Source organism: Fringilla coelebs (genome assembly GCF_963513975.1).
Source record: "Fringilla coelebs genome assembly, chromosome: 10".
NCBI lineage: Eukaryota > Metazoa > Chordata > Aves > Passeriformes > Fringillidae > Fringilla > Fringilla coelebs.
Genome location: NC_140036.1, coordinates 5,675,202 through 5,696,275, shown reverse-complemented (window position 1 = coordinate 5,696,275; position 21,074 = coordinate 5,675,202). Strand labels below are relative to the sequence as shown.

General features: G+C 51.9%; 1 protein-coding gene across 1 annotated transcript in view; it reads left to right on the top strand.

Annotated features, from left to right (window-relative positions):
- The window catches only part of EPHB1 (EPH receptor B1), an 80,052-nt gene that overhangs the window by 34,451 nt on the left and 24,527 nt on the right, over nucleotides 1–21,074 (top strand). The window contains exons 4-6 of the mRNA XM_084212686.1: nucleotides 14,662–14,817; nucleotides 17,821–18,156; nucleotides 20,412–20,593. Coding sequence (XP_084068812.1) covers nucleotides 14,662–14,817; nucleotides 17,821–18,156; nucleotides 20,412–20,593 — 674 coding nt within the window. The remainder of the gene's footprint in view (nucleotides 1–14,661; nucleotides 14,818–17,820; nucleotides 18,157–20,411; nucleotides 20,594–21,074) is intronic.

The window sequence follows — 21,074 nt, the reverse complement described above, 5'->3', positions numbered from 1 at the left end:
AAACAAGGGAATTGTCAAATTTTCCCAATGCAATTGTTGTTGTATTGAGAACTGGGAATTTTTGGACTGTGGCTGTGCCCTTGCCTGCCTTTTCCCTGCTCCATGGTCCAGCCTGGTGCCCCTGCACCATTTTGGGGTGCCCAGGAGAGATTTTCTTTGGTGATGAAGGTGATGTTGGTTTTGTCCCATGGGTGAATGGCAACAAGGGAGGTCATGGGGACACAGGACCCTGCTCCCCGTGCCTTTAGCTGTACCTATCCCATCCCAGTGTGCTGCAGCTCCATGTCCAGCTGCCTGGATGCCTGGGGCAGGGTGAGCACACCAGGCATTGGCAGGGGCTGCTAAAAAGGCTTTTTTTGCTTTAAGGATGGCTTAATTTTTTATTTCTTCTTCAGTCTGCTGGTCCGTGCATTTGCCCATGGTTGGAAATCCTCTTCTTTCCAGCCTCTGTGCTGACCTCTCTCCTCCCCACCACTCTATCTCATTCCAGCTTACCTGCCTTACAAGTGATCTTTTTTTTTGAGATTTTATCCTCTAAAACAGGAGGGGAAAAACAGAGAGGTAAAAAGGAAGTGCTTCCCCTGCCCTTCTCTCCTTCCACCTTGGATTTGGTGTAGCAGGGCACGGGATGGGGCCAGCAACATCCCAGAGTGGCCCGGGTAGAACAAGGGCTGGGGACAAAAAATAAATATTTGGGGTTAAAAACCAACAGCATTTCCTGAAGCTCTTTACTAGGGACCAGGCTTAGGTCAACCAGTTTGTTCCCAAATCTTCCCAAACCTGTGGACAAACAGCTGATTCACACTGGGGTCTCTGCCTGGCAGCTTGGTAGAAATGAGTGATGCTCAGGATGATTTGAGTGTTTTTTCTAGGGAAAATGTTTCCCTGAGGGTTGGAATTGGGATTTCAAGCTTTCCTTCTGCCCAGCATCCCATGGCTGGGCACAGTCAGCAGGCTGGGGCTGTGGTTCTCCTCCTGCCTGTGCACTGCTGTGCCTCTGCTCCCTGGGGCTTGGGCACCTGTGGCACACTACCCCACTAACCACCCCAAAAGCTGCTTTTAGAACGGCAGCAAAGATGTCCAGGGGCTGTTTTATTTCAGGCTTAGCTGATCTACAAACCTCTGACTGCTCAAAATGGGCCATTTTCTCCTTTCTTTTCTTTTCTTTTTTTTTTTTTTTCCTTCCCCTTTTGTTTTTGTTTTTTGGCACAATATCAAGTTTCCTGCCCCTCTCCCATCCTGCATCAGCCCAAGCTGCTCTCCCTGCTCGGGCTGTGCTGGGAAGTGGCAGCTCTGCCAGCTCCTGCCGAATCCTTCTGGGGGAGGGAAGGAGGGAGGGAGGGAGAGAGGGATGCTCCCCTTTGTTGGAGGGGCTTTGCCTTTGCCTGGAAGCGATCTCCCGGCTTCCACCACTGGGTGGAACAGGCAGCCCAGTTTTACCACGGCCACACTGTGGAGGAGAAACAGTGGAATCACAAAGGGAAAAAAAAAAAAGGAGAGAGAAAAGAAAAAAAGTGTGATTTTTTTCCTAAATTATGCCTTAGTGAAGGCATCCATTAACCTCCGTAATAATTTTGCAAGGAAAATGTCCAGAAAACCTTGTTAACTTTTTTTCCTAATGAGTGTGATGGGTTTTAATGAAACTCTTAATTAGACATTATTAGCCCAAATGTGCCTCTGATGGATTCAGGCCCTTTTCCTTCCCCCAGCACAGGGATGGGGAGGATCCATGAGGCCTGGCTGCTGTTGGGAAGGAGGCTTGGGCACCACAGCCACCACTCCCTGTCCTTGTCCCCAGATCATCCCTGTGATCCAGACCTGTCTGAAGGAGAAAAAAGGGAGAAACACAGAAAATAGCCCAGGCAAAATGTCAGTGGGGGCCAAGTGAGCATGGCAGGGTTGGGATTCCCAAGCTGGACCATCACAGCAGTCACCTCAGAGGGATTAGCTTCCATGTACGGCTTTGTTTTCCTGCTTATCAATTTTTTTTCCTCCTTAAATTGTTCCATGGGCCATTTATGTATTTTTCTTCCTTCCCATGAAAACTTCTCAGTGTTAATAACATTGATTCCAGCCTTAAAACAGGAAGAAAAATCCTCCTTTGATTTTCCCACTCACCTAAAGGTCTTTCCTTGTGACTGTTTGCAAATGGAGGCACAAAACTGCTTCCAAACCCTTGTTCTGCTAATGATCCATTTAGGAAACTTCCTGTAGTAGCTGTAGACCCTGGGAAAATTAGTTTTTGGAGGGATTTTGGGGTGCAGAGCTCCATGTGTGCGTGCTCATGAGCATCCCTGCAGCAGTGGGCTGTGAAACCCACCCATCTTACCCAGCCTTCTCCAGTGACCCAGCCCAGGAGACCTGGCTCTCACCCTGCTGCCTTTGCTGTCCAGCAGGAGCAGGGATTGTTCTCCTGGACAATGGGAGAGCCGCAAGGAAGCGCCAGATCCGGCCCACGTCCGGCACCCGCATTGTTTCACCCTTGTTTGCAAACAGCCAGCACCTGGCAAACCCAGTGACTCAGCCAGGCACTTTAAAAGCCTTTCTAGAACTTTTTCCTTTTTGTTTTTTGTTGGGTTGTTGGTTTGTTTTTGTTTTTTTTTTTTCCAGTCACGAGAGGACTCCTTTGGGAATGGCTCTTCTTGCTGCGGTTTGCTTGCCAAGGGCTGGGAATCTCACCCGTGTTTGGGGCTGTGCTGCACCCTACAGCCCATGGGGCCAGTGTCTCTCCCAGCAGGATAACAGTAATAATTTAAAACATTAAAAAAAGGAGTTTTTTACCATGGCTGGGAAAGGGGCTGGAGCAGCAGGAGAGGCTGAGGGAGCTGGGGGATCTCAGCCTGGTGAAAAGGAAGCTCAGGGGGAACCTGGCTCTGCACAACTCCTGACAGGAGGGGACAGCTGGGGGTAGTCAGGCTCTGCTCCCAGGGAGCAGGGACAGGACAAGAGGGAATGGCCTCAAGAGGTTTAGATTGGGAATTAGGGAAAATTTCTTCACCAAAAGGGCTGCCAAGCCCTGAAACAGGCCCAGGGAAGTGATGGAATAGCTATCCCTGGAAGGGTTTGAAAGCTGTGTAATGTGGCACTTGGGGACACAGTTTAGTGTTGGCCTTGGCAGTGCTGGGTTAATGTTTGGAGTCAATGACCTTGGGGGCTTTTCCAGCCTAATGATTCTGTGATTCAATAATAATAATAATAAAAAAATGGATTTTCCCCCCTCAAGCCATGAGATAACTCATCACCACTCCCCAGTGCAAGGCATCATTTGGGAGCTGAGTTGGGCTGCAGTTGGGCTGAATTGGGCTGCAGTTGGGCTTTGTGGGTCTCCTGCAACCCCTGCTTGGGGAAACAGCCCTTCACTGATGATGTTTTAGTGAGTGAGAGACCCAGAGTGGGGAAAAACCCATGGGCCAGGTGGAAGGAGTTGCCCTGCTTTCCCCTGGCTGTCTAAGGAGGTTTGTGTGGGCTGGATGTGCCAGCTGGGACCCTGCTGAGGAAGGATGGAGCCTGCTAGGATGAGGGAGAAGTAATCAGTGCAGAATGCTAGGTTTTAATTTGCTCCCCTCTCGAGCCCCGCCGCGCGCTCGGCCGGTGACAAATGGAGCGGTGCCGAGGGTGCCAGCTCTGAGTGTGGTACAAGGGGCCATTTGTCACGCCTGGTGCCTCAGATGGCAGAGGATGCGTGCAGAGGGGAGCGGGGAGATTAAATCACAGCGTGGCTCACGCTCTCAAACAGGCCCTTCCTTGGAGGAGCCATGGGAAAACCCATCCATCTTCAGCCAGTGCAGTGCTCACGGCCAAGGAACCTCCCTGCCTTTGCTGTGGGAGCATCAAACCAGAGCTGTGGGCACCCCAAATCCAGTTCTGCACCCACCCCAGGGGGGAATTGCTGTTCTCCCACCCTAGGCTCCAGCAGCAGCCATGAAAATTTCATTAATGGCATGGAGGGAGCTTCATTGGTTTGTTTTTGTGTTCAGCCCAGGATGCATCTGCTTGTGTCACATTTATTGTTTGAAATGGATTTGAGGCAGGAGAGCTGTGAGCTGGGGTAGGAGCCGGTCACCTTGGTGCTCTCTCTGGTGGGCTCCCAGCAGCACCAGCCCTGTGAGCAGGGAGCAGTTCCTGGGATAATGCTGCCCTTGTCTTGTCTCATCCCTTCCCTCCCTGGGGCCTCTCTGATGATGCTCTGGTAGGGGCTGTAGGCACAGAGTTTGTGGTGGTTGGGGTGGGGCTGAGCCCCATCCCCAGTGGGCACAGCTGTGAGAACAGGTGAGCAGCACTGATAGCGATGAGCCATGGGGTGCCCAGGGGCACTGAGCAACCACCAAAGGGAGCAGAGGGCACACAGGGGCAAGGCATCAACAGGAGGGGATAAAAGGCTGGGTAAAGAACAAGAAGGGCAGCCCCTTGCAGCTTTCTGAAGTGCTGAGGTGTTGCTCTGTATGGGTGGAAGCCTTCTGAAATGGTGTGGTGATACTCTGTGTATGGTGGCTGTCTCCTTGCTGTGCTGGGGGAGAGTTGTGGAGCACAGAACTGTGTGCCAAGCTGAAGGTGGAGGGCTCCAGCCTCAGTTCTGGTCTCTGGACTTTGCTACACCTAAAACTCATCTGTAAAAGCAGGGGCATCCTGGAAAATTGTATACAGGGGGAATTATGAATTGAATTTCTCTCCTGGCTCAAGCAGCTTTGCTGGGTCTGCAGCCCAGAGAGGAAATTGCCCTTGAGGAGAGACACGATATTGACTTACACTTTTATTTTTTATTTTGTACTTTATTATAGTACATATTACATCCAGGCTCAACAGATCTGCCCTGGTCCTGGACAGAGCTTTAGTAGGGGTTGGTGCACACTGGCAGGTGTCCTCTCCATGGTGCAGGGGGACCTGGCCACCCTCCTCACAAGCAGGGATTACTTTATGATGTTTATGAGTTCTGCACTAATACAAACCAGGGAATTTGAAATGGTTCTGGGCATGGCAGAAAGGTTCTCTGGGTGTTTCCAGGGACTGTCATTCTCTGGCTAAACCCACATCTCCTGGTTCTGCCATGGACTTCTGTTTCAGCACACCAGACAAGCAAGGGTGGCAGTGCTGCAGGGGGGTGACAGGAGAGACCTGGGATTATCACAGATCTCCTGCTTCACATCGGATCTGCTCCTGAGCTCTTAATCGTGTGTTATTATTGAACACAACTTATTCTTAGAGAGCCCAAGGTGCAAATTATGTTTCACAGCTAAGAAAATCTTCCAGAGCTGCCTATGTACAGTAAATCCCTGCAGTCTCAGGTGGCTTTGACTTATGTGTAGCAGATGTTGAGGATGGAGGAGACCACTCCTTTGTGCCTGCTTGTTGCTATCACCAGCATAGACACAGGTGGAAATTTAGGCAGGGAGAAGCTGTCTGTGCTCAGAGGTGGGGTCAGTCAGTGTTCTTGCACCCTGCAGCTCTGAACATCTGTCCTGTCCCCAGTGGTGGCACCACAGTGGGCAGTGCCAGAGTGTTCACACTGCTTGCAGGAAGTCCTTTCCTGTCCAGGAGCTGTAGAGCAGGTTGCCTGCCCTCCCCACTGTGCCATAGGGGTGACCCAGTGTGGGAATCGTGGAAGCATGGAATGGTTTGGCTGGAAGGGCTTTGCAAAGGCGCCACTCTTGTTGATGCTGCGTGTCCTCTCTCCTCTCTGCAGCTGGGTAGGAGGGTGCCTTTCCTCCCAGGAATAGTAATTATGGCTTGCTCTGCTATAAATATTCATTGGGAAGCTCTCTTAATTGTTTTTCTAATTAATTCCTTGCGTGGCACTCTTGGGGTGGATGAGGAATGTGCCTTGGTTGGGATGTCCTCCCATGGCAAAACTATTCCTGGGCATAATGCTTGAGCAGTCAGCCAAACCACAGCCCCCCAGGGCTCACCTCCACCAGGATGGCAGTGTCCTGCTCCATGCTGGGACATCCCCCCACCCCAGTGTGACCTGGGCACGATGTCCTGCAGTGCTGTGGCAGGGACACAGGGAAGCTGCGTGTCCCCGTGTCCCTGCCTGTGCCAGCCTGGCCCTGTGGCTGAAACTCTCCCCAGCCCCATCCTGGGGTGACTCTTCCTTCACGGTGTCAGCACTAACGAGGAACCACTTCAGATGTAATTAATGAGCACTTGATGCTCTCTAGATCGAGGGGACACTGCGTGGCATGGGCTGGAGAAGGAGGAAGAGGTGCTTAATTAGTTCCTGTTAGGGATGGGAGGTGTTTGCTTCCCAGCCAGGAGGGGACTGTGCTTTGGGGAGCCCAGTGGCAATGCCACCCTAATTTCCCAGTCAGAAGAGGGGCTGGAGAGACATTGGTGGTTTCCAAAATCCCTCGTTGCAAAGGAAAGATGCATCTGTTTTTCAGAAGGGCTTCTAACCACAGCCCCTGCCAGCAGCTCTGTACCTGGGGAAGAGCTTCTCCTGGAGATCCTCCAGGAATTTTTGTGCCCTTTCACTTCCCTGTTGATGAGGTGGTTTGATGGCTCATGCAGGCATTGAGGGGTGAAAACAATGTCCTGGGTTAGGTGGCACATGGAAGTATTGGCTCTTCCAGTCTGTGTCTGGCAACTCTGGAGTTTCACGTTGCTGTGGTTCATGAGGGAAAAAAAATATTTCTCCTTGTGGCCTGATGCCTGGAGCGGGGGTAGAGCATCTCTGGGGATTGTGATTTTGGGACATTAGTCCTGGCCTGAATCTCAGTCCCCCATTTTTTTACTCCAGACTCGTTGTGAGGTTCATTGTGGATGACAGATGGTGGTGGGGCACTGGCCTTGGACACTTCCAGGGATGGAGCAGCCACAGCTTCTCTGGGCACCCTGTGCCATGGGCTCACCACCCAAGAATTTCTTTCCAATATCCAATTTAACCTTGCCCTCTGTCCATGTAAAGCCCTTCCCCCTTGTCCTGTCACTCCAGGCCCTTGGAGCCCCTTTAGGCGCTGGAAGCTCCTGCTTGCAGGGGTGTTGGCCCTGGCAGAGGTCAGGCTGCAGCTGCTAAATCTATTTTTAAAGAAGAATATGAGGAGGTTAAATAGCATCAAATCCTTGATGACAACTTCATCCCCCTTTCATTTGTTGACTCGGACTAATGAGCTGGGGCAGTGGGGATGGTGAGGAGCAGCCTGTGCCTGGTGCTGCCATGGCCACGTGTCTGCTGCTCTCTCTGCTGTGACCCTCCCTGTGTATGTGTGTGAATTGTCTGGAGTTTGATTAATTTATTCAGTTTGATCACTCAAAGTTGCTGGTTTATGGCAAGGAAGCAGAGCTGCGGTCAGGGAGCTGTGGCATGGGAGTGGGCAGTGAGCCTGGAGCCAAGTGGAAGCTAAAACATAACAAAACCTGAGTGGGAGAACAGTGATTTGGCAAAGTGGCCACGACAAGTGTTGGGTTTTTTCCCCCTCTGGCTGTTCTGGAGAGTGAAGTGAGTTCCCTGCTCTGCAGCAAGCTGGCAGCCCCACGGCACCGTCTGCCCGGGGCGTGCCTGCTCTTCTCTTCCCTTCCATCTGGGGCAGATTTTCTCTTCAGACCTTCAAAATCCTCCCAACCGTGAAAAACAGAGAGAGTGGAGCTCAGAGTGGTGATTAAATGGGTGAGCATGGACCTGTTGGGAGGCTGCAGGCAGTGAGCAGCCAGGCACGTGGGAGCCTGAACCAGCTGCTTCCCTGCCCTGCTTGAGGCTCAAACTCCTTGTTTGGGGCCATGATGTCACCTAAACAGTTGGTGTTGAAGCTCCTTTGCATCCAGAGACCCTTAATTTTTCCAAGTAAGCCTTTCTAGGGGAAAACTGCTTCTGGGTGAGCATGGACTGCATTTTGCTTCCAGTGAAGCACGTGGGGTTTATTCTGGGGAGCATTTCTTGAGCACCTTGCTCCATCAGCCAGGTATTTGCTCCTCTGGGGTGAGGGGAGGGTTTTTGGGAGAGGTGAACAGGGATGCATTCAGTCCTGTTGCCTCTAATATGCCTTGCACAGCTCCCTGCAAGCACCTTTGAAATCCTGCCCTGGTCCAATTCATTTCTCATCCATGAGAAGAAAAGCAGAGGAAAAAAAAAAACCGAGAAAGGTAAAACCACATTGGATTTTACTTCCCTCCATGAATAAACCATGGCAGGCTGGCTCTGACTTTAATTTACATGTGTCCCAAGGCGGATCTAAGCCTATTCCTCCTGAGGTGGAGGGCTGGTTTAATTAAGCAGCTGCATCATGTGGAGCAGGGAGAGATGGAGCCCATGCCTGCAGGATGCCAGCCCCGATGCTGGGAAGCTCATGTTTATCTCATGAGTTTATCTCATGACTTTCTGCCTAGACAGTGCTGAAAGAACGGAACACAATGGGGTGGGTGCTGTTTGTAATTCGGATGGCCCCGAGGCAGGAGCATCTCTGGGGGATCCAAAATTTGTGTGTTTGGTTACAAAATGGTGAAGTTTGCACCTAAAAGAGGTTTTGGGACAAGGATCTGGGGACAAGGCTTCACTGGGCTGTCCTCTCTGTGGTACTTTCGGGGTCCCCCGTGGCAGGAAGGAAATGATGAATCTGACTCCATGTTCTTAGAAGGCTAATTAATTATTTTATGATATTATATTGTATTAAAGAATGCTATACTAAAACTATACTAAAGAATAGAGAAAGGGTACAGACAGAAGGCTTAACAAGTTACTAATGAAAAACTCATGACTCCTTCCAGAGTCCTGACACAGCCTGACCCTGATTGGTCATTAAGTTAAAACAATTCACATGTTGGATAAACAATCTCCAAACCCCATTCCAAAGCAGCAAAACACAGGAGAAGCAAATCAGATAATATTGTTTTAATTTTTCTCTGAGGCTTCTCAGCTTCCCAGGAGATGGAATCCTGGCGAAGGGATTTTTCAGAAAGTATGACAGTGACATCCTGTCCCCGTGTGCTGTGGTTTCTGGCATGGCTTGGGGTCCTGTGCTGAGCTTCCTTCTTGGGAGCAGGGGGATACTTCAGGGCTGGAGGAACCCCTGTTCCTCCACCTGGGTTGCACTCTGCTCCCTACACTGAGGCCTGGGTGCTGGGATTTGCTGGCTGATGGGGTGTTTAAGGGCTGAGTCTCCTTTCTTGGCATGGTTGGGAAGGCAGGATGCAGGTACCCTCCCAGCTCTCCTGTCCTGGCATTGCTCCCAGTATGGAAAGCTCTCAAGATTAACTTGTGGATGCCTGGTGGAGGGTGGCATGGCAGAGCACCCCCTGGCACTGCTGGCTGCCTGCTGGGCTCCCTGTGCCAGGCTGAGAGGTTCCTGGAGAAACACTTGGCTCAATATAAAAGGCAGTCAGATCATTAAAAAGTAGGTATGGGGGCAAAATCCTCACAAAACAAGCTGCCAGCCCCCTCCCCAACAGAGAGGCAGGAGGGAAGGGATGACAGGAGAGCACCATGCAGGGATGCAATTAAACCCCTGGCACCACGTGCCTGCTCCCTGCTTGGATGTGTGCAGGGAGGATAACGAGGGGGATGAAAGCAGGGTGGGAAAGCAGCGCCCTTGTCACCCTCTGAAGGTGGGAGATGACAGCCCCTGCCTGTGGGTGACAACCTGCCCAATTCTGCTTTTCCCCCCAGCCTGCTCCCTGTGTCATCATCATATATCAAAGGCATTGAAGCCCAAATGCAAGGAGTGGGTGGCAGCTCGGGGTCTGTGTGTGTGTGTCCCCAGGGAACACGGTCCCCAGGGGGCAAGCAGGAGCCCTGGGAAGCTGTGCCAAGTGCCTGCCCCTGTCGTCACAGCATCCTCTCAGTGTCACTTTGCTGTAGCACCCAATTTCCTGTGGGTGTTTATTTGCCTGGATGGTGGCTCTCAGCTGACAGTGTCTGGGAGGGTGTCCTAGCTGGCACCTCAGCCACTCAGGGTGACAGCAGGATGGCAAGGAGGAGAGCATTTTAAAGTGCCCATTTCTGGGGCTAACCAGTTGAAGGCTGAAAAACAGATGTGTTTTTTTCTTATTTTGTTTTTTAATGTATTACAAGATAGGTTCTGTGTCGGTGGTGTCTATGAAATGCACAAGGAGTTTCTAGCAAGCATCTCCTCCCTTTTTTGGGGGGATTTCATAAAAAAAATTATGAGCCTCGTGCACAAGGTGTTGGGTTGAGATGCCAGTATTTTTTCTTAAAGATAAATTATTGTTTGCAGAAAGTGGGGCCTTGAATCTCTTTCTGGCAGGCTGCAAATGGAATGAGCCACAGTTTTTCCTTTTTTCCCGGCCTGTGCTGCCCTCAAACGCTGCTGCCCATCTCCCAGGGGTGCTGGTAGGTGCTTCCACAGGTCTTTTTGGAGCAAGGCTGGATCATCCAGGCTCTTTAGTGCCTTTGCACCTGACAATCCACACCTCCAGCTTGCTTGAGGGCATCATCTCGTGCAGCACTGCTGCTTCTGACACAGCTTTTCATCACCTGCTGTGCCAGAGTGCCACAGGTGTGCTTAAAGACCCTGGGATTGCCCTGGAAAAGCACTGGACCCAAAAGTGAACCCAAAACAAGTGTGAATTTGGGGATACCTGGAAAATGGGGTTAGCTCTGCCACAGCAGGGACACAGGGGCATGGGATGGATGAGGCGCTGCTGACTTGGTTTGCTGGGTGCTGGTGAGGGTTGGGGCAGGTCAGGGCTCTCTCAATCGCTGCTGAATCTGTAATTCCTTGGAGAAGCTCCTATTTTAAAATCTGAGAAGGAAAAATGCCACTCTGCATCCCCAGGGAGCTTTAGAGCAAGTTAATGTAGAGGCAATGTCTCCTTTCTTCTTTTCTTCTTTTTTTTTTTTTTTTTTTCTCTTTTGACTTAAGCTTCCCTGAGAGAGTAATTAAAAAGTGCAAGTTCCAGGTGCTAACTGAGAGGATTTAGTTGGAGAGTGAAACGCTTGGATACCCCCATGCTTGAATATCCTCACACTTGCACCCTTTCCACAGAGGATGTGATGGTGGCTTGCCTCAGGCAGGAGCAGGGATGGATGAGCCAAGAGGTCCTGCTTATCTCTGGCTCTTTCTAGGACTCCTGGCACCTGGAATACCAAGATGCAGGATACAGAGAGTGTTAAGCAGTGAAAAGCCCTCAGAGTGCTGCTGTGTGCCACGAGTGCTTCCATAATCCATTCTGCAGTTGGGCACTGCCCAGGCTCCCCAGGGAATGGGCACAGCCCCAAGGCTGCCAGAGCTCCAGGAGCATTTGGACAATGCTGACAGGGTGGGATTGTTGGGGTGTCTGTGCAGGGCCAGGAGCTGGATTGATGATCCAAGGGGATCCCTTCCAACTCAGCATATTTATGGTTCTGTGATTCTGTGGTTTTGGCATTCTCAGATTCTGTGGTTCTGTGATTCCATAATTCTGTGGTTCTGTGATTCTGTTATTCAGGGATTCCCAGATTCTGAGGTTCTGTGATTTCTAGATTCTGTGATTCTCAGATTCTGAGGTTCTGTGATTGCCAGATTCTTTGATTCTGGGAGCTGCAGAGGGAGGTGGCAGTGGGGACACAGCTTTGTGGTGCCTTCACTGAGTGTTTGCTTGTATGAGGGATGTGACACATCCCTCCTCTGAGCCTTTGAGGGGGGATAGGAGATGTTCAGCTCTGGCTGTGAGTCCCCAGTTGTATCCAGCCCTGTGGCCATGTCCTTACAATCACCCCTTGGATGTGACAATGACTTGCAGCTATTTTCCCCCCAAACTTCCACTGATGACATCTCTCTGCAAGAAGCCTGAGTTTCACCAGCCCCTCAATGATGTTCTCTCCCACCCCCAGACATGTCAGCCCTGGAAAAGGAGTCCTGCTGGCAAGCTGACACCTGGGATGTGCAGCATTCCTGGTGTGCAGGCAGGATGATGGATCCGTGGGCAGCTTTGGATTGTGGGGGGGTTAAGTGCTGAGCATCCTCCCTGCTGAGCAGCACGAAGGAGTTCTGTGCCTCAGCATTTACAAACACACCCCTGGTGCCTAAATGTGAGGAAATGGATAGTTAAGCACATCATTAATCTTATCCAGCCCCCATAATCAACAATCAATTAATTCTCCTCGGGGCTGAAGAGATGCAGGTTGTGCCATAGCCTGGGCGCTGGCAGAAAAAGTCTGTTCCCACAGGCAAAGCTGAGGCAGAGCCTCATCCTGCACTTTTCTGACCCACTATCATGGATGCAGACCTTGCCAGCTCTGGGAAGTTCTTGGAGCAGCCCTTAAATTCGGGCAAATATTGTACTGGCCATTAGTGGGGTGATTTATTGCTCCCTCCTGGGCTCGAGTCCTCCATCTGAGCCTTGCACTTGGACTGTGAGTTTGCCACATGGAGGATTATGGATCCCACCATGGCATTGCAGGGCCCTGGGGGTTTGTGCTGTGCTTTTGGTGTGAGGCTCATGGTTCAGCTCCCCCAGAAAGAGGAGACACAGGGGCAGCAGCCAGAGGGGAGTGCTGCACCCACGGAGTGTTTGGGAGGGAGGAGAAGGCATTCACCTCCCCGAAACTGTGGGAGGCTTTAGGCAAGCACAGTGTAATTACAGGAGAGAAAAGCTAATTGGTAATAATAGCAATTAAGAGCCACGTGCCTGCAGATTACAGGAATTTGTGGATAAGTGAAGTGATAAGGGAAACCTGTGGACACTGGGGCGCAAGGTGCCATGTTCAGGTGTTTTGACAAAGCATCACTTGGATTAATTGTAATTAAACATTAACAAACCTCTCCAACCAACCCACCAACATGCCCTCAAGCTTTAAACTGAGGCTTGTTCATAGCACTGCCATCCTCTCACCATCCTCCTTCCCTCCTCCATCCTCTTCCATTGAAACACAGGTGGCTGTTCCCTGGTGCCACTGCCCTCCCCTTCCTGCTCCTCCAAGGAATTTGGCATGTTTCAGGTGTGTTCTGACACATCCTCCAGCTCCAGAGCCCACAGGTCCCCCTTTGCATGTCTCATGGGTGCTCCCCCTTCCTGTGGGAGCACAAGGCTGCTGGGACATGGTGGGGAGGGAGAGGTGAGGAGCTGGAGATGCACTCAAAGCCTTGGTGTCCACTTGTGGTTTTGTCTCCTGCCCTGTGTGTCTGTGTAACTCTGTGCCTCCTTGTGCTATTATGGGAATAGGGCTGTGTGTGTATTGGGGAGGGGTCTGAATCCCTCTACCTTCTGCTGTGGAGCACCCTGGAGGTCCCCTCAAACCCTCTGGGCTGTGTGGTGACCCTGTGTGTGTGTCTCTGCACACTGCATGAGGTGCTGGATTATGGACCTGAGTTCTTCCTTAAGATGCCACATGCATGGTGGGGCTGCGGTGGGTGTGGAGGACTCAGCAGTCCTCCTGTGATGAGGAAGAGGAAGGGCAGTGGGAGATGGTGGCTGGCTTCTCTGGAATGTCACATCCCCACCCAGCTGTCAGGGCCACTGGAAAAAGACCGTTCATTGCAGCCAGTTGTGTGCCTCAGGCTGGGGGGTGGGGGAAATCTTCTGAATAATAAAATTGTAAAATATTGTTTTGATTTATTCTTTTCTATCATCTGTTAATATCTGAGAAGGCTGTGTGAGCAGGAGGCCTTCATGAGTTTTGAATGACAGGTTAAAGGGCTCCAATAAAGATTAGATGGTCCACTATCTCCCAAGGAAATTGCATCAAAGTGGTTACTCCTGCTTGCTCCTATTAATTTCCTCTTCATGGCTGCTAGGAGATGCCTCATATCCTGATGCAGCAGACAGGGGCTAAGAGGCACTTTCCATTATCTCAATCATCGCCGTGTTTATGAGACACGTCGGGTGTTTCACTGCAGAGCTGTGCCCTGGGGGGTGGCATCACAGGGGCAGGGCTGGCACCACCCTGGTGTGAGGCCAGGAACAGTCTCTCCTGGGCTGGATGGAAGTCTGATCCCTTGGGTACATGTGCCAAAATACAGATATTCCCTTCTGCAGCCTTTGGTTCCGTCAGATTTTGTTGGATGTCAGGGATGGATGAGCATCATTCATCAGTGCCCATTGCTGGGGATGGGTGGGGTGGGGCGGAGATGAGGGACCCCATCCCTGTCACTCCATCCTCACCCTCTCTCCACAGAGCAGCGAGATGGTTGATTAATGAAACCTCCCCTGTGGCTGATTAAACCCTCACTGTAACTGGAACATCTTCTCTGTTATGAATTAGATGCCATTTCCTGCTTGAATGAACTCAGAGGCTGGGAAGCTCCAGCCCCAGGCTGTGAGGGATGAACAGGACAGACCCATAACACACTCTCATGGGTGTCACACCGACTTTTTAATTAAATATTTAAATTTTGCATGAAAAAAGAGCTGTGGGTCCTGAGCCAGGCTGTTGGGGGTGGTAGAAAGGGGCTGATCAGGAGAAGAGGAGCTGTCCTGCCCCTGCTTGTCCATGTCCCCGTGGGCGCTGCTGGGGGTCCCACAGACCCCTGCCATATCCCTGCCTGGGTACCAGCAGTAGGGAGCAAAGGAGCTACTGCAGCCCCCTTGCTCTGCCTGGCTAAAGATTGTTGCCATGTGGTTGCAGTGTTTGTTTCAGGAATAATCCACAGCCAACATGGAAAATTGTGGCCATCCCAGATTCATGGGAAGGTGCTATCCCATTTACAAGCGTGAAGCTTTTCTGTTTCTCCTCTCCTTCCTTTCCACCTTATTCTGGAACAGCTCGGGACCCAGCTGCTGTGCTCTCTCTTGCAGCCTGCCCTGCAGGGACGTTCAAGGCCAGCCAGGGCGCGGGGCTGTGCCTGCCGTGCCCCCCGAACAGCCGCTCCACCGCCGAGGCATCGCCGCTCTGCGCCTGCCGCAACGGCTACTACCGGGCAGACTTCGACCCGCCTGCCGCCGCCTGCACCAGTGAGTATGGGGCTGGGGCTGGGGCTGGGGGCCTCCCCTCCCTCCTGGGCAGCAGCAGGGATCAAGTCTCGTTCCATCTAGAGTTTGTTTCATTTTCTCCCCCTGTCCGGCTGTGGATGGGAGGAAGAGCGTGGCTGGGTGGGCAAGGCGGAAGGATGGGGTGGCTCCACATCCCACCTTACTGGCAGCCTCTGGGATTTATACATCACCCAGGCAGCGGTGGTGATGGCAGGGAGATAGTCTCCAGGATAAATGAGGATTTAAAGTTATCTGCTCTGGCTGTCTTGTTCATAGTCTTGCAGATGGAGTATTTTTTAATAGGGGGAAGCTGCATTAAGCATTGGTATTCAGCAATGCGTCGCTGCTCGGCTGCCTGCCTGAGCCGCCTGGCACGGCAGCAGTGTCCTCAATCCTGTCTTTTGGTGGGAAAAGAGCCCAGGAGAGAGGAAAGAGCTGCTGTGCTCTTCAGCCTGCTGGAAACTCAGGCCTCAATCCCCCCAGATACACTCCAGGCCCTTGAATCAGCCTATCGTGGAGCTTCAGCACATGGATGCTCCAGAACCTCCACGCAGGGAAGTGCCCAAAGCACACGTCAAGGAAACAAGGAAAGGATTTGTGTGTTTTGCTGGATCACCTGAGCTCTCATACAGGTATTCAGCAGGTTGCACATCTACAGATAATCTACAGATCTTTATTATGCCTCGTTACATAACCGATTTACAACACTGCTGTGCTATAGGAATACAGCAAAAAAAGTCTCTTTGCTGATTTTTATTTCTTCTCGTCAGTGCTTGATTTTGTAGTGCTCCAATCTGAGGTGCCATCTGTTCACCCACAAAGTTTCTCTGTGTCAGAGGAGTACATACCATTGTGGAGCTGCTGGCTGTGCCCTGGACTGGAACCCTTCCAAGGGTGATCCCTGCAGTTCCTGGGCCCCTGCAGAGGAGGGAAGGGGCTGCAATTAAAGTGGGAGGAATCTGGGGAGGCAGCAGTTTGCTGCTGGGAAAGGGAAGAAATATGGGATTTTTTCCTTTTTCTTGAAAAGATATTAACTGCTTGAGGTATGGAGAGAGGATTTGGATTAAGGTTGGTGAGACAGGTTGGAGGTTTTTGGGGGTAACTCACTCATATTGATCCCGTTGAGCCTTTGTGAGTCCTGCAGCCTTGTTCCCCTGGGGAATCAAGGTCCTTCTCTCTGCTGCTGTCCCTGCTGTGGCCCCTACAACCCTCCTGTGACTCTCTGTGACATGTCCAGCATGGGGGAGCTTGGTCATGCTGTAATGCCTCAGGTACAGGAATGCCCTTTCCAGCAAGGATGCTGCAGTGATGGCTGCTCCATGACAGATTCTTTTACTCCAAAAGAGGAAAAGGGTTAAAGGGAATGGAATATTATTATCTTAATTTTTTTTTTAAAGCTGTCATTTCTCTGGGCATTTGAACAAAATCTTTCATCCGCATTATCCACGGGAGCAGCTTAGAGAGGCTCCCAGAGTGTCTCCATGCAGAATGACCTCTCCACCCCACCAGCCACGTCACCATAGTGCTGATGTATCTGTCCCTGTCCAGCCCATCCCTGGCCACTGATTTATCCACAGCCCTAACGATGTTCCCTGGCACACACACACATGAGGAGGGCTCCCGTGGGATGGGTTTCCCCAAGACAGAGTGTGCTTCTCTCTCTTAACCCTTCCTTGCAGGTCAAGTCCTCCATCATTTTTATTGCTCCCTGTATCATGGCAAAGTCCTTTTTCTTTCTTGGAAGTGCAGCCCCCAGCCCAGCCAGCATCAGGAATTCCTGCTTCCCTTATTTAATATAACCAAGCAGCTGAATTTTGTGGTTTTGGCTGCGGAGCCGTCCTGGCTGACCCCAGATCCTTCCGTGGGTCTGTGCAGTTGTGTGTTTGTACCTCAGGGCTGCTCTCCTGGGTTCCTCCTGAAGGGCCTGCAGCCCTGATCCGGCAGCGATTGCAGTCGGAGCCTCATTCAATTCCCATCCTCTGAAGCATTTGCAACGGCTCCTGGCAGCTTAGATCAATGCAATTTTCATCTCTTGTCCAACATGGGAGCTGCTTGCAAACCATGGAGTGGTGCAGCCTTCCCTCCATGCTGCGAAATTCCCGGGTTTCCAACTTGAGATATTGAACCCTTAATAACCACTTTCCATTTTTGACTCTCTCTTCTCCTGCTGCTTCTCTGGTTCTCCATGGTGCTGGCTAAGTGATTTTTCTCTTGCTGGGATAATCTGCTCGAGGTGCTTCTCCATGTGAGCACTGCAGTTATCTCAGTATCTCCTGGTGGGATTAAAATGGGTCCAACTTCATGGATGGATCTGTGTGCATTCTACATGGAGTTTTTTTGGAGTGAGTTTGTGGTGTGGGAGTTTGTTGCCATCATATTTTCTGAAAAATCCCTTCGCCAGGATTTCGTCTCCTGGGAAGCTGAGAAGCCTCAGAGAAAAATGAAAACAGTAATTATCTGATTTGCTTCTCCTGTGTTTTGCTGCTTTGGAATGGGGTTTGGAGATTGTTTACCAGCTGGTCATTGTTTGATTGGTTTCATGTGAATTGTTTTGATGGCCAATCACGGTCCAGCTGTGTCGGGGCTCTGGAAAGAGTCATGAGTTTTTCATCAGTCTCTTGTTAAGCCTTCTGTAAGTATCCTTTATTCTTTAGTATAGTTTTAGTATAGCATTCTTTAATATAATATAATAAAATAATTAATTGGCCTTCTAAGAACATGGAGTCAGATTCATCTTTCCTCCCCACAACAAGGAACCCCGAAAATACCACAGGAGTTGTCATCTCCATCTGGGAACCTTGTTTGCACTGCAGGTGGTTGGTGTTGCCAATGTGGGGAGTCTGACCCTGAGCTAAGCAAAGCTGTGGACCCAAAACCATCCTGAGGGAGGAGGTGTGGATACTGCAGAGCCCTGGGCTGTCCTTCCTGTGCTGGCGCCTCCGTGGGAGGGCAAGGACCTGTCTCAGCGCCTCTCCTTTCCCACAGGTGTCCCATCCGGCCCCCGCAACGTCATCTCCATCGTCAACGAGACGTCCATCATCCTGGAGTGGCACCCGCCGCGGGAGACGGGCGGCCGGGACGACGTCACCTACAACATCGTGTGCAAGAAGTGCCGCTCGGACCGGCGCGCCTGCTCCCGCTGCGACGACAACGTGGACTTCGTGCCCCGCCAGCTGGGGCTCACCGACACCCGCGTCTTCATCAGCAACCTGTGGGCTCACACCCCCTACACCTTCGAGATCCAGGCTGTCAATGGCGTGTCCAGCAAGAGCCCCTTCCCGCAGCAGCACGTCTCCGTCAACATCACCACCAACCAGGCTGGTGAGTCCGGGTGGGGCCGGGGAGTTTGGCCGTCCCCGTGCTGGCTGCAAGCTCTGTGTCCCAAAGGAAAAGCTCCCGGGGTGTGAGGGTGGGTGATGGCTCTGGTGCCCCCAGCCCTGAGTGGGGAGAAAGGCCGGGAGAAGAGGAATGGGGATGGGAAGGGGTTGCCTGTGCCCTGGGCAGGGTGGGAGGGTTATCTGGTACCTGCTTTTATCTCCTTCTGGATTGCTTGGGGGTGAAATGGCATCACTGTTTTTCCAGTTGGGAGAAGGGAGATGGGGTGAATCCAGCCTTGAAACACTGTCTGACTGTGTTACAGCACAGAGGGAGCAGCATCCCAGGGCTGAGTCCAGGCTCTGTCTCCTCTGGCATGTCCCTCTCCCATCATTTTCCTCTTGTCTCCTTTTCCAGGCTCCCCTGCTCCCTTTCCTGTCCCCAGTCAGGCATCAGGAGCTGAATGAGCAGCTCTGGGTCAAACAGGGATGCTGGGGGAGTGGGTGTGCAGATGGCAAGGGGGCAGCTGGTCCTGGGCTGCCCTGAGGATCAGAGAGGATGAAAACCCATCTGGGTGCTCTGGGTTTAAAAAGGGAATGGGAATTCCTGCTTTGTGCCAGGGCAGGCAGCCTTCACCATCCTGCTCCCTCTGGATAGCACAATGGAGAAACCTGGTGTAAATATTTCAGAGTAAATATTTCAGTGTAAACCAGTGTAAATATTTCAGTCTCCTGGCTCCAGGGAATACAAATCTACACTTGTGCCTGGCTGGCATTGCTGTCTGCTGAACCATGTGCAGCCAAACCTGCCTCTTGTTTTCAGGCCTTTTTTTTCCCTAGGGTGGATTTTTGGAGTGTTTCTTAGCTCTTCTCCCACCATGGGGAGCTGTGAACAGCTAGGTCACCCTCATCTGTCTGTCTGTACCCCAGTGGTCCCTGTTTGTCTTGCAAAGGCTGATTACAAACATGAAAAGGCTGGGCTGTGCGGTCACCTGATGGAAATTCACCAGGGATATCCACAGCATTGGTGCTCTCCCTCTGTAATCTCTTTGGCTTTGCAGAGGGTTTTTCCAAACATTTCCCCAGCCTAACTCCAAACTAATGGGAGTTAATAAAACAGCAATCAATCTGAGTGCCTAATTTCAGCCCATGAGCATATTCCTGCAGCAGATGTGGAGAGATTAAAAATATAATATAGGATTAAATATTCTGGGTAAACAAAGGCAGTGCTGAACTCCTCACATCTTCCATTGGAACCATGAGAAACAGGGCTCCTGCCACCCCCAGATTCCCTCCATGGCATGATCCTGTGCCCCAGGCTGGTTGTGCTGGGTTCAGGTGTTCCCTGGATTCACACAGGGGAGGCATTTTCCCTGCCCAGCACTGTAGGCTTGGTGAGGGGGAGGAGGAGGGCAGAGATGGCTGACTGGGAGCTGACTCTGTGGACAGGACATGCCAGTGCCCCTTTGGGTGTGGACAGACTCTGATACCTTTCTTTTGATAGGATTAAATGCAGGATTAGGGCTGTATTGGCTGGCTCTGCCCCTTATAAGCGTAGCTTGGAGGGCACAAAGCATTTGGAAAAGGGTCTCCTGACTGATTTAGTGGCTCAGTGTCCCTAATGGTTGAAGGACAGTGTTGTTGTTTTCCTGGGAGAAGCACATTTGGGTGCTGAGGATAAGCATCCCCTGAGAGCCCCTAAGAGCAGCCCCAGCAGCTTCTCTGGAGCCAAAGCTAGGCTGGGGTGTTGCTGCCCTGGTTCCCTGTCACTGTCCTCAGGGTGGGCAGATTTTTGCTCCCACATCCCATTTCTGAGAGCACAGGGGGTGGCAGTTGTGGCACAGCTCCCTGGGTGCTGAGTGCTGGCTCCCCAGAGAGGCTGTTACAGCAAAAGATGTCACACACAGCTGGACCCTGTCACCAAACCTTCGTTTGCCTCACTAGGGAGAGCTTTGCTGTGTCTCTCCCAGCATGGGAGACATCCTTGGAGCAAGCAGTCCCAGGGAGAAGGAACACCAAGGATTTCCAAGCCCCTAATTAAAAGGAGCAGTTGGTTTAAATAGCAGAATTCCCTCAGTGACTTGCTGTTCTGCTTCCATGTAGAACTGCTGAGATGCCAGTCTTCCCACTGCTAATGAGTTAGCTGGTTCCCATGGGGAAGCCAGCCACAGGCATGGGAGATTTGGGATGCTGCGGGGATTTCCCCCCCCCTCAAGGCCATATTCCTACCCCTCTCCATTAATTTTCCCTCTTCCTTGGCAGCCCCCTCCACCGTGCCCATCATGCACCAGGTGAGTGCCACCATGAGGAGCATCACTCTGTCCTGGCCCCAGCCCGAGCAGCCCAACGGGATCATCCTGGACTACGAGATCCGCTACTACGAGAAGCTGAGCCGCATCTGCACGCCCGACGTGGGCAGCACCGTGGGCTCCAGGCCGGCCCCGGTGAGCCCTGGCAGCCGTGCCGTGGGGACTGGGCTGGGGCATGGGGGCAGGGGCAACAGCAGTGGGCTCTGAGACAGGCTCTGCTGGGAATGGTCAGGCAGGACAGGCACCAGAAGGTGGGAGTGAGTTGTGACTGCAGGTGCTAAATCAAAGAATCAGAGTCACAGAGCAGCTCGAGTTGGAAAGGACCTTAAAGCTCAGCTAGTTCCACCCCCCTGCCATAGGACACCTCTCACTAGATTGGCTCCCACTCAGAGCCCTGTCCAACCTGAGCCATTCCTTCCCTGTGGCAGCATTTGTCCGGCACATCAGTGCCTGTGGCCGCCTTGGCTCTGGTATTTGCTAGGATGAACAGGGACCTGAATCATGGGGATGGCATCAGGAGGAGAGGAGGGGGTTGGAGAGGACCAGGGAGGGTTATGGACATTGTCCCTGCCCTGGGTCACTGCCTGCCACTGGTCCTGTCCCTGGCAGCTGTCCT